At 37.0% G+C, this 13387-nt stretch overlaps 1 protein-coding gene across 5 annotated transcripts in view; it reads right to left on the bottom strand.

Moving 5' to 3' along the window:
• Window positions 1-11141, bottom strand: part of LOC143031440 (uncharacterized) — a 39888-nt gene extending 28747 nt beyond the window's left edge. For 3 of the 5 annotated variants that reach the window (XM_076195251.1, XM_076195254.1, XM_076195253.1), the window contains exon 1: window positions 10911-11141. Coding sequence is in view for 1 of the 5 variants with exons in the window: in XM_076195250.1 (XP_076051365.1) it covers window positions 10614-10637 (24 nt within the window). In the remaining 4 variants the exon portion in view is untranslated. Of the gene's footprint in view, window positions 1-10613; window positions 10856-10910 lie in introns of those variants that run through there. The other 2 variants (XM_076195252.1, XM_076195250.1) reach the window with 1 other exon arrangement.
• Between the last annotated feature and the right edge of the window lie 2246 nt (window positions 11142-13387).

The following is a 13387-nucleotide window of genomic DNA, read 5'->3' as shown; positions in this document are numbered from 1 at the left end:
CTGACTTTATTTTTTATAATGTGCCCCAGAGTGAAGAGGTTAAAGTTCATTTGCCATTTCACCAACCATGTAAACAATTTGTTAAGATCATTCTGCAGAATCTTGGCGTCATCTCCTGACCTAATTAGGCATCCTATTTTAGTGTCTTCCACAAACTTACTAATATCACTATTAATCCCATTGTCCAAGTTGTTTATGTATATAATGAACAACAAGGGACCCAAAACTAAGCCCTGGGGGGCCCCCCACTAGAAACACTCCCCCACCTGGATCTTACACCATTTATGGTGACCCACTGTTTTCTGTCACTGACCTAGGCTTTGATCCATTCTAACACTTTTCCTCGTATGCCATGGGCTTTGATTTTATTTAGTAGTCTGGTGTGGCACCTCATCAAACGCTTTGCTAAAGTCAAGGCAAATAACACTGTAACTATCATTGTTATCTGATGCCTTATATACTCTAGTGTAAGAGGATAGAATAGAGCTAATCACTAGATATTTTTTTCAATGCCATTTTTGTTTAATTAGTAATTTTTTCCATTGTAATGTATGCATTTAATTGTTTAGCATTTCTAAAAATAAATGTATAACTCACAAGGTATAATCATTTCCCCCTCTACTACCTAGCATGACCTCTCTCCGAAACCCCCCCCTCCACCTCCTCCTACCCACTCCTTCCATCCTCCCCCCAACCGACCCCGCAACCCCCTAACCCCCCAACCCTCTTCTTCTCGTATTAATGAGATACCACCCCCGCCCCCTCTCCCGCCCTCCACCACCACCCAAGCCGGCTAGGGGCGTATATATGTCACCGAGCGAAGGGTTTTCTTCGTCATTTCATCGGACCTTTTAACTATTGTAAGTAACGGTCCCCATCAGCCCATGTATAGTGTTTATTTTGTGTGAATTTGCGCATTTATTGATATTTGCTTCTATATTTGTATAATTGGTTAGATTTACAAGTTGTTTTCTATATTTCTGTACGTCATTATTATCTATGTTACAGAATTTCCTGAAGATGTCTCTTTGTTAGACGAAACGTTGAAATAAATGAATCATTTTGGCAACTTGGTATATGCCCACCCTCTAAATGGCAGAATATTGGTTAGAAAACTGGAGAATACTCACAAGAAGATCAACAACCTCACTAACGCTGTCGATTTTAACAATGCATGCATATATATATATGTATATATATACACATATATATATACATACATATATATATATATATATATATATATATATATATATATATATATATAGAGAGAGAGAGAGAGAGGAAATAAATGTTCCTTAAGAGTTATCCATTTTTTGGAAAAGCTTAACAATTAAATCATATATTGTAATGACAACTATGACATTATTTCTTTATGAATTTTGGTCTATGTTAAGGGAACGTCGCCAGTGATCATTCAAAAAATTCTGGAACATGAGCGAATTTTAGGTAAACATTTCAAAAGAATCTCTATGATGGTGGCAACACTCATACAAAGTTATACAGCTGTATTTTGTTTCTATTTTTTATACAGCATAAAACAGATAAAATATTGGCACCCTCTGGCAACCCCATTGCATAAAAAATATTCTGTATATTGAAAGAGCGTCAACATTTCTATGGCTATTTCATTTTTTGCTACAGAATTGTGTTTAAGGAGATATTTGGCAACTCCTCCCACCAGCATACCCCACAAAGACAGTGGACAGGGCACCAGTACTCTTGAAAAGGTCAAAGCAAGGTGATGTCACTCCTGGTGCTTTCACCATACACAACAATTTTGTTTCCTCACCCTGTATTGTTGCTGTGATCATGGAAAAATTAACAAGAAACAAGAGAACGAAGCTGCAGAATATAGAGAGGGCCTGTGAGTGCCTGAAATAGAAACAAGAAGGAAAAAGAGGAGAAAAGCACCCAACACTCCGCAACCATTTACTAGCCATGCCCACCTTACACCTCCACCCATGCCACACCACCCTCACCTCACACCATATCAGCAAAGAGGAAATTGGAGAGTTGCTATACATTGCAACCATCAAACAAATGGTCACAAAAAATGGTCGCGAAAATGTACCGTATTTGACAGCATATAGGACACACTTTTTCCCCCCAAAAAAATCAACCTGCATCTTATACATTGTAGGTAAAGTTTGAGACCTCCCATGGGCCTAGGCTAATCTTCTCTCTGACGCTCACTAACCCAGCTTACATTTAGTACTTTTACCTACCCTAAACACCATGCATCTTTATTTTATTGCTGGTATTATTGTATTATTACTGGTGCTTTAAAATGAATTCGTAAAAATGGAAGCAATCAAATCTGAAATGCTGTAACTTGCGTTTATAAACATCAGTTGATCGGCACTCTGACTTACCAGTAATGCCATCTGTTGGTGAGGAATAAAACTACAGTATGATCGTTGCCAGTACTGCCAGATGTATGACCTAAGGCATTTTGATTTCATTAGCAAATTTGTAAGACTTTAGTCCATATGTATGACATTTTCAATGAATTGTTGATTTTCTAATAATTGTACATTTTGAAGCCTTATTGTACAACAATTGATTACAAAGTATGGTATCTGGTAACACTTTATGTACTACTGGCTTTATTTTCATGTCCAATGTTTTATTACTGTGATTGCTTTCATGCCTATACTAATACTTGCTTAATTCTTGCTATTGAGATGTCTTGTGTATGCTTATTGCTTGTCTGTACTGCTCAATTGCTTTTATTATTATTATTATAATCATTATTATCATTATTATTTCCTTCAATTGTGCTGTCTTGTGTATGCTTATTGCTTGCCTGTACAGCCAAATTCCTTTTATACAGCTATGTTTCTGCTTGTGTAATGTACAGCTAGATGGTTTTCAACAATATATGCTTAAATACACTAAAGACTTTTCTTCTAGAATCTGACCTGCTGAGATGGGGGTGCATCTTATATGCCGTCAAATACAGTAAATCCCCCGTCCCGTAAAGTTTATGTTTTTTTCTGTTGTAACATCTTTGGTTATTCTGTATGTATTTTTGTAATTTTTGTTTCATTTGAAGGAAAACATCATGCTCTTTATTTTCTACAGTAAAAAAAAAAAATACAAGAAATTTGAATTAATTTTCTATTTTTGGAGCCTGAATTTTGCAGCATTTTTTAATTCACAGAAACAAATTAATAAAAAAAATCAGAGGTATTAGTTTGAAAAAAAAAAAAAAAAACGCATTCCATAAGATTTGTTCCCCAGACTCTAAGCTTTCATTTCATACCAAGCTGAATGATGTGGAAGGATTTTCCATTAAATAATTAGAGCTTCACTATATCTTCATTAAATATTCACTATGCCTTATATATACATGGAACACAACACCTTGAGGAATTACACACTAATGTAAGGGGTATTTATACCTATATTCATTAAGCACATATGTGAAAAAAAAATCACCTACTCTATACAGCGATGTGACACTCCCTTAATGTAAATGAATTTTTCATTTCTTTTCAGAAGGGTTGTCACTGAACTAGAAGTACAAAGCTCATGGTAAGTTATCAGATGCCAAAAAACACTCAAAGGGAGAGCCTAGAGGTCAGTTATGGTGTTGATATTAATAGCAAGCAAGGCAGAAAGTGAAACACAATCTGAGAAGCATCTACTAAGATTAATGAATGAATTGAAAGTCAAATTAAATATCTTACAAGCAATGGGTGACCACTGACTGTTGTACAATGGTAGACAAAGTGGAGCCACTTCATGAATATTTATCATCACTAAGCAAGAAAATATCCTGCATGGTTCGTCATCATTTTGTTGCATAGCAGCAATCACAGTACCTAAAGCAATGGAAACACTACCACCTCAGAACAAGGTAGTTATAGTAGGTGATTTCTCAGAATTATTCTTTCATTGTCCAAGATGCTGCTCAGGAATTTCACTGGGACAACTCACAATGTACAGTTCACCCTTTTGTCATCTATTATAGATCATCTGAAGACCAAGAACTTAACCATTTCAGTGTCTGTTTCTTATCTCCATCACTAAAACACAACACTATAATGGTTTACTCATTTATAAAACAGCTTATGAACTATGTCAAATTTAGATGACCACAACTGAAGAAGGTTTACTATATTTTGGACGGATGTGCTGACCAATATAAGAACAGATACAACTTCGCAAATCTCTGTTACCACAAAGAGGATTTCCATTTGTCTTGTGAAGAGAGCTACTGCTTGTGCCAATTTGCAGAGCTATACATACATATACCAAGGCCTTTTCCCTCTTTCAAGGGAGGTAGCCAAAATGAAAAAGGCGTAAAATCATTCCCACCATTCCATCCCTAAATACACTCCATTCCCCTCCTATCCCGTATATCTGCAAAACCTCCCACAGTGCCTTCCTGTCTACCCTGTTGTTAGCTTTTTCCAGATCCATAAAAGCCAAAAAACATCCTTCCCCTTTCCTATACCTTTCTCACATATCTGTCTTACCACAAATATCTGATCTACACAACCTCTACCCGTCCTAAATCCACACTGTTCCTCACCAATTACTCCCTCTGTTCCTCTCCTAATCCTCTCAATCAAGATCCTCCCATAAGCCTTCCCAACTACACTTAACAAGCTAATCCCTCTGAAACTACTACACTCACGCTTGTCCCCTTTTCCCTTGTAAAGCGGAACTATACAGGCACTCCTCCAGTCCTCCGGCACTCTACCCTCTCTCCAACAAACATTAGATAACCTCACCAGCCAGTCCACCATCACTGTACCTCCTTTTTTTTTTTTAAACATTCTGCATGGCATCCATCCAGACCAGGTGCCTTACCTGCTTTCATCATCTTAATGACTGCCTTCACTTCATCCTTCCTTATTTCTCCTCCATTTTCCTCACTCATCACGGTCATTTTCTTAGCATTTCCCACTGCAACTATCATTCCTTCACTATCCTCCTTCACATTTAGTAACTCCCTAAAATATTCTGCCCATCTTCCCCTTACTGCCTTCTCTTCCATTATCATCTCTCCATCTGCACCTTTTACCTTTTCTTCTCTATTTGATTCGCCTCCTCTTCCTCTCTTAATTTCTTTCCAAAACATCTTTTTATTACTTTCAAAATTTTCTGTCATACTCTTACACCATTTCACATCTGCTCTCCTCTTTGCCTCCTTTACCTTTTGCTTTACTTCTCTTTTCTTTTCTTTGTACCTCTCATATGACTCCCTCGTCCTATTTTGTAACCAATCTGTGAAAGCTCGCTTCTTCTCTTCTACAACCTTCTTTGTTTCCTCATCCCACCATTCACTACCCTTCCTTCTATTTTCTCCTGTCCTTTTTGTTCCACACACCATCTATGCACACTTTGTGACTCCCTCCTTGAACCATCCCCATTCCTCCTCCACACCTAGCTCTACTCTATCCTTTACTCCCTCCCACTCCTCTCTCAGCTTCTTCTTGTGCTCCTTCTCCTTTTCTTTTTCATTTAAAGAGTTCACTCTAAGCACCTCCCTACCTTTTGTCTTTTCCTCTTTCTCCATCTATCCTCCACTCTCAACTTACCTTCCACCAAAAAATGATCTGATATTCCCCCACCCTCTCCCCTTAGCACATGTACATCCTTAACTCTTCCTATTATACTCCTATCTACCACTACATATTCCATTAATGCTCTATCCACCACCCTTCCATCCACCACCCTCTCCCATGTGTACTTATGCTTGACTTTCTTCCGAAACACTGTATTTGCTATCTTCAACTCTCTTTCTAGACACATCTCCACCATCAACTCTCCACTACGATTCTTTCCTGGAACTCCACATTTCCCAACCACTCCATCAATTGGATCATTTCCTATCCTAGCATTAAGGTCTCCCAGTACTATTACATTGACATTTCTCCCTAATCCCTCTATGTACTCATTTAAATCTATCCAAAAAGCCTCCCTTTCTTTTACTCTTCTCACTATCAGGCCCATACGCACTTACAAAGACCCACATCTCCTTTCCCAGTTTCACCTTCATCCACATTATCCTTGAGGAAACCTCCTTCCACTCCACTACACGTTTACCTATCTCTTCACTTACTAGTATAGCCACTCCTTCTCTCCCTCACCCTCTCTTCACTCCTGATAACCTCCCACTTACACTCCCAAACTTACACTCACCCTCCCCTCTCAACTTAGTTTCACTCAAAGCCAACACATCTATTTTTCTTCTAACAAACATACTACCTATCTTTTTCCTTTTACTCTCATCTGTACCACATCCACGCACATTAAAAGACCCAAACCTTAGGGTGCTGGTTGGAAAACTCCTAGCCCCTCTTATGCCTTTACTTTTTTTAGGAATGTCCCCTGTGGGGCTCCAGGGAAAAGGGTGCATGGTCCCAATCTGGCAAATTCTTATACCAGAAAAAAATGTTTCAATTCTGTGAAGAACAACTGAGCAAGACAATAACATTTTTTCTTTGTATCCACATCTAATATGAAAGATGCAGAACAATGATTGGAACATTGATTCCATGACAACATGGCTATTCAGGGGGCTCAGAAATATCATAGATTTGTTCCCATAAACAAGGAAGAACTGATGGTGTATCCCATTTCAAGTGGCATTGGAGAAGAAATGAATGAAAGTCATATTACTAATGAACCTGCAATGGTTAATAATGTAAAATGTGTCAAACCAAGAGAGTATGTTAATTATATTTATGATGGTCAACTCTAGATTGGAATTGTGGAGGAATATTGTGAGGAATTTGATGATTATACAGTGAACTCTTCACATCTATCTGGGTTTTCTGGAGCAAGTGCATATCATTATCCATAAAATAAAGATCCATATTCAGTGCCAGGACATCATATATTATCTGTCATAAGTTGTCATAGACTAAGAGGAGGCAGCCAAATTAACTATATTTTTCTTCAGAAAGAAATTCATTAAAGTACTGAATATGCCAAAATTGTATCCAATACAACTTTATGCTAACCTAATTTCTGTTTGATGTAATTATGCCAATCCCTGTGCAATATATAATGCTTGTGCTTATATGCAATTTATATATACATGGTCACTTATAACTTTTTTGTTATTAAAATAGAGGTAATTAATTAGATCAGGAATTTGTGTGAAAAATATGTACAGTTGATTGACAACATATATGGTGCTCACTTTTGTTAATTATATGAAAAATACTAGCTTAAACAAACACTTTTTTACCAATTCTAATAGCCAAAGCTTATGCCTTCATTTTTCTCATCTATATATATATATTTATATATATATATATATATATATATTTTTTTTTTTTTTTTTTCAATTTTGATACCCCTGGGGTCAAATCTTGAACTAAATTTTTTCCCAACCTAGAGTTTTAAAATCCTGATACTGTATTTGGATTCCTTGTCTTTTTCTAATTCTAAATATATATATACATTTATATAACTATGACTTTTATTACCCTAGTTATTAGTCGCCAAATGTTAGTGACCTCTCATATGACCTCAAAATATCTGAAGTCATATCTCCTGAATGGTTGTTCAGATTGATCTTAAAATTCCAGAAATGTGTTTAGACTCCTAAAACTACCTACAAACCAAATTTCAGCAAAACTCTGACTTTCTGTGAAAGATAGTCAACAGTCCCCCCTGTTACTAGAAAGATATTCTACCAAGCTAGCATACAACAGCACCTTAAAGCGGCCCATACACGATCAATTATATTGCACAATTTCATTGTCAATACTCTGAATTGACAATTAAATTGACCATGTATGGGCAATTAAATTGACCGTGTATGGGCGATATATCGACCATACACGGTCAATTTAATTGTCAATTCAGAGTATTGACGATGAAATTGCGCAATATAATTGATCGTGTATGGGCCGCTTAAGTAACCTATGCTACTCAAGATATTAATAATTTCATCCAGTCCCTCTCTACAAACAATAAGGTTTTCTAAAACATAAATACCTACATTAAAATCATCGAAGCATCCAATGCAGTTGATTTCATTCAGAGTTGCAGAAGAGAAAACCTGTGCTCAAGAAATATTTGTGTGTGTGTGTGTGTGTGTGTGTGTGTATGTATATATATATATAATATATATATATACAGAGAGAGAGAGAGAGAGAAAGCTTTCTAGTGTTTAGTACACATTCTATCACAAAAAAATCTAACGTACACAGACTTTTGGGACACCCTGTGTATACATATGTATGTATGTATATATATATATATATTTTACGCACACACAATATATATATATATATATATATATATAACTACAAAGTAATGTCGTAACACATTCGTAAAATTCAACAAGAACCCACTGATATATTTTGATCACAGACTGTAATCCACTGAAGAGGATCACCGTCCGTGATCGAAATATATGGATATCATCTATTTCATTTCTTCTTATCCAACACAGTGGGTTATTGTTGAATATATATATATATATATACATATATATATATATATATATATATATATATATACATATATATATATATATATATATATATATATATATATATATATATATATATACATATATATATATATATATATACACATTACCATATTTGTTCCTCTCCCCCACTCATATATACATCCTTCTCAACCTCCCACAAAATATCCCTGTCATTATCTGTCCTTCACCATGCCATCTCTCCATATTTCTCTCTCTCCCTCTCTCCTACTTTTTCATTCATTAATTGTGTATGCCCATCTAAAAGCATTGTTTTAATGAGTGCTTCTTCAGCTACCAAATATTAAAATGAATAAACAAAAGTTGCTTTAGGCTTGGCAAGGTTACTCCTTAGACATGAGGTGATAGCATTCATTATATACAGACACACAGTATATCAGATACCTTAATATCACAATAGTGACTCAGTCAAATGCTTTCAAACATGCAGATGCAATATAACATGGTACAATAAATTTTTACTTATAGTAATATTACCCAAAAATTAGTGAATTTGCAGGGAGTTGACTGTAGTTATTGATAAATATGTAGTTATTGGTAAATAGTATGACCAAATATGCATTACTTCCTGGAACAATCTCTGGGAAGTTGTAAGAGAGGCTGGTCCTCAATATGACTTTATAGCGAGGTTTGACAATTAGAGAGTAACTCGTAAACTGAGACATGCATCACATGATAAACAGTGTGTAACTGCAACATACATCATATAATGTGAAGGATTTTCTTAAATGCAGCCGTCTATATTTCATTCCCATTCATTTTAAAATGAAGTCTGGCAACTCAGGGTGGACAAGTCCACACACTACACCTACCCACCCATGCATACTTTGTTTTCCTCAGACATCATGGAAGGGGCAGGTCAGTTACTTCTGCATATCCTACAATGCTACTTCTAGTGGTGTAAAATATAAGATAACTTACATAAAAATATTCATATTAAAAAGAAAGAAACATTGGACAACTGAAGCAGCAGTGGTGAAGAACAGAGTGTGAAAAAGTAGTAGAAATATTACGTCACTCACTCATGCATGAAAACCACTCACCACTCACTACCTCGAAGTGATAAAATATACAAATTCACAACACCACAATGCCCAAACCAAGGCAAATAAATATAACTGACCAATATTTGGTTTTCCTATAGTTTTTCATGCAATCTTTCATTTTACAACAAAATTTCCTTCTGGGATTTTTTTTTAACTCCAAACAATTGCACACCACTTGTATGACTAACTAAACCCTATTGTGCAGTTATCAGGTGTACAGTGGCTCCTTTCCTATATGTATAAAAATCTAAGTAATAATTTTCTCAGGAACTATGGTCAGCAGTCTTCCCCTTACTACAATGCCATGAATTGTCAATAGAAGGCAGAATCAGTCCAAAAGAAATGGTAGTTAAGTACATCTGGTTTATATATGTTCATAGATGACATTCTACATATATAATAAAATATAGCAATATTTTATCTATTGTAGTAAATAAAATTGATAAAGTACTATAATCATGCCAACATAAATATTTAACATAAAACATGTGTAGTCCAATAGTTCCAAACCTAACCATTCCATAAGATGAAACATCATTAAATTTTAAGAAGTGCACACTTATGTGATATAGCAACTGAAAATCAAATAATAATTTTGTAAATCATAATATATCAATATAATAAAATTAATATACATTCTTGGCAGATATCAATAAAAGAAAAAGTTGCAAGAAGCTACGTACATAGTTACTTCAATTGCTTGAGACACCATCTTTGCCTTGACAGATACGGTGGTCAAAGAAATTAAAGTTTGATAAATTTGTCTATTCTAACCTAACATGCACTTTGTAACGCAGTACCTATAATTCTCGAGGTCATCCTTGTCGACCTCTGAATCTATCAAAACAAAAGACGACGGCACTTCATTAGTTTGTGCATAGCTTGTAGCAATGTTAAATGTTTTCTGTTATTGATTACCGCAAAAAAAAAGGAAAAAAAAATTATATTGACGTATTATATTTAACAAAATTAATATTTAATTTTCTAATGCTATATCATGTAGGTGTGGACTTCTAAAGTAATACCAACAGATCTTTCAAATGCACAACAAGAATGGTGAAAAATGTGTTTCCACTTACATGCATTAATGATATCAATATCATCCATAGGAATGTTGCTCACTTCGAACCCACTATGGAACAGATAACATGATACATTTGTGGTAATTACAGAGGGATTTACGCCAGACACCTCCAGTCATGCATAAAACCGCAGCAACATATCAACAATCATACATTGCTTCAATCCAACTTCGGTCTGCAATGGATTTTTATCATTAATATTTTTACAATAGGCGAATTTACAGGGAGAGTGTTTACGATACAATAACAATTTGTGTTTCTGTTGAGGATGCTCAATTCGAAATTGTTACTTACTTCGAAAAATTGTGTTCAAATACAGGACGATAGTTTTGTTGTGTTTCCTTGAAGATCAGTATTTCGCATTTGTTTAAATAACAATGTTGATATTGAGCACAAAACAAATAAAATTAAGAATTGCTGTTTAGTGACAACACTTAAGAACAAGAACAGATTCTCGTGAATTACAAAAAATATTTCGTTTTCCTAAAGTATGTCTTGGTTTTTGAAAAATTGAATCCTACGTTTATTACTTCATTTTTCTCGTATTCACACGACCAATGTTACCAGATTTTTCAAGCGAGAATATGCTAGACTTTAGTTGAAGTTATGCTCGATTGGCAAAAATAATTCTAAATCAGGTCCTCGAGGGCTATTGGGCTATTAATCCTCTAATCTCCGATTAATCGGCAGTACTGCCCACTTCCAGAACTTTTGCTGCTGTAATATCAGTATGGCAAAATTTTGTTTTCTTAACAAGAATATATGATAGAGGATATTAACTTATTTAGGGTCTGCGTGGATCTGGAAAAGGCTTATGACAGGGTAGACAGAAAGGCACTGTGGGAGGTTTTGCGGATTTACGGGATAGGAGGAAAGCTTCTAGGAGCTGTCAAGAGTTTTTATGAGGGTAGTAGAGCTTGTGTCAGGATTAGAAATGGAGAGAGTGAGTGGTTCGAGGTAAAGGTGGGACTTCGTCAAGGATGCGTTATGTCGCCCTGGCTGTTCAACTTATACATGGATGGGGTAGTGCGAGAGGTAAATGCAAGGGTAGTGGGTCAGGGATTGGAGTTGGTTAAAGAAAATGGAGAAAAGTGGGAGGTGAGCCAGCTGTTGTTTGCGGATGACACTGCGCTTGTGGCAGGATCGGAGGAGGGATTGAGGAAGTTGGTGACAGAGTTTGGAAGAGTGTGTGGTAGAAGAAAGCTGAAGATAAATGTGGGTAAAAGTAAGGTGATGAGATGTACAAGGGGTGAAAGTGGCAGTAGACTGGAAGTGAGCATTAAGGGAGAGCGACTGGAGGAAGTGGATAGTTTTAGATACTTGGGTGCAAATGTGGCAGGAAAAGGTGGAGTGAAGGAGGAGGTAGAATGTAGATTGAGAGAAGTGAGTAAATGCCTTGGTGGATTAAAAAGTGTAATGAGGAATAGAAATTTGGGAATGGATGCTAAGAGGAGACTGTATGAAGGAGTGATTGTGCCAACAGCACTGTATGGGGCAGAAACATGGAACATAAGAGAGGAAGAGAGAAGGAGTTTGAATGTGTTTGAGATGAGGTGTCTGAGAAGTATGATGGGGGTTACTAGGCTAGATAGAGTGAGAAATGAGGAGGTGAGGAGGAGAACAGGGGTGGAAAGAGAGTTGGGAGATAGGGTTGACGAAAGAGTATTAGGATGGTTTGGACACATGGAAAGAATGAGTGAAGAAAGACTAGTAAAAGAGGCATGGAAGGCAGATGTGGAGGGAGTGAACATGAGGGGACGTCCTAGGATGAGGTGAGTGGGGCTTTGGGGAAGAGGGGTATGTCTGTTGAGGAAGGACGGGAGAGGACAGAAGACAGGGGTGAATGGGGAGTGGTTGTATATGGATGATGTTGTGATTGCATGAGGTGGAATGGGCGGGGGGATGGGGGGTGAGGTAGTATATGTGAGCAAAATTTGACGCAGCCCGAAGGGATTTCTCCCCGTCTTCTCCTTTTATGCGATGGGGGGACGGAGAGGGGGGGGGTCGCCGATTTAATGAAGCGGCCTTGCTGTGGATGTGCTGTGTCTTGCGACACTGCTTCTGACCCAGGGCAGTGGACAAGGTGCAGGGATGACCCGTCATCCAGGAAGTGCTAAGAGGGAGGGTGGAGGGGTGTGGAGTGTATTCAGGGATGGAATGGGTGGGAATGATTTTATGCCTTTTCCTTTTTGGCTACCTCCCTTGTAAGAGGGAAAAGGCCTTGGTATATGTATGTATGTATATGTATGCGTGGAGCAGTGGGTAACGTTCCTGCCTCGGAACACGGAAGGCCCGAGTTCGATCTCCGGTAAGTGTAGATGTACTTTCATGGCTTCCCTCTCCACACCGGTGGACATCAGAGGTGCAATATGATTCCACTAGTGTTGCGCATATATATCTTAGCACCTAATCAGTATAATCGAGCTGATTACACTGATCATTCACATCCACAGCCATTCCAACATACCAGAAAATACTTCACATGACCTTCTCACCTCTGTACCTCGTAGTATTAGGAATAAATTTCAAGAAATACAGGCATATGTCAAAAGTGAAAATCTCGATATGATAGGAATAACCGAGACATGGTTAAATGGTAAAGAGTTTGAAGCTGAATTTAATATTGCGGGATTGAAACACTTTCATCAGGATAGAACCCCAAGAAAAGAAAGGTGGGAGTGTTCTGTTATACGTTAAAAGCAATGCCCATGCCTGTGTTTTAGAGAAAGTAAAACAGGATGCATATGATAGTTTCTGGGTAGAATTAACCC

The sequence above is a fragment of the Oratosquilla oratoria genome, chromosome 12 (assembly GCF_046742065.1).
Source record: "Oratosquilla oratoria isolate Oo_2021 chromosome 12, ASM4674206v1, whole genome shotgun sequence".
NCBI classification, from domain to species: Eukaryota; Metazoa; Arthropoda; class Malacostraca; order Stomatopoda; family Squillidae; genus Oratosquilla; species Oratosquilla oratoria.
The sequence above is the reverse complement of the archived record's forward strand: the minus strand, read 5'-3'. Positions and strand labels throughout refer to the sequence as shown.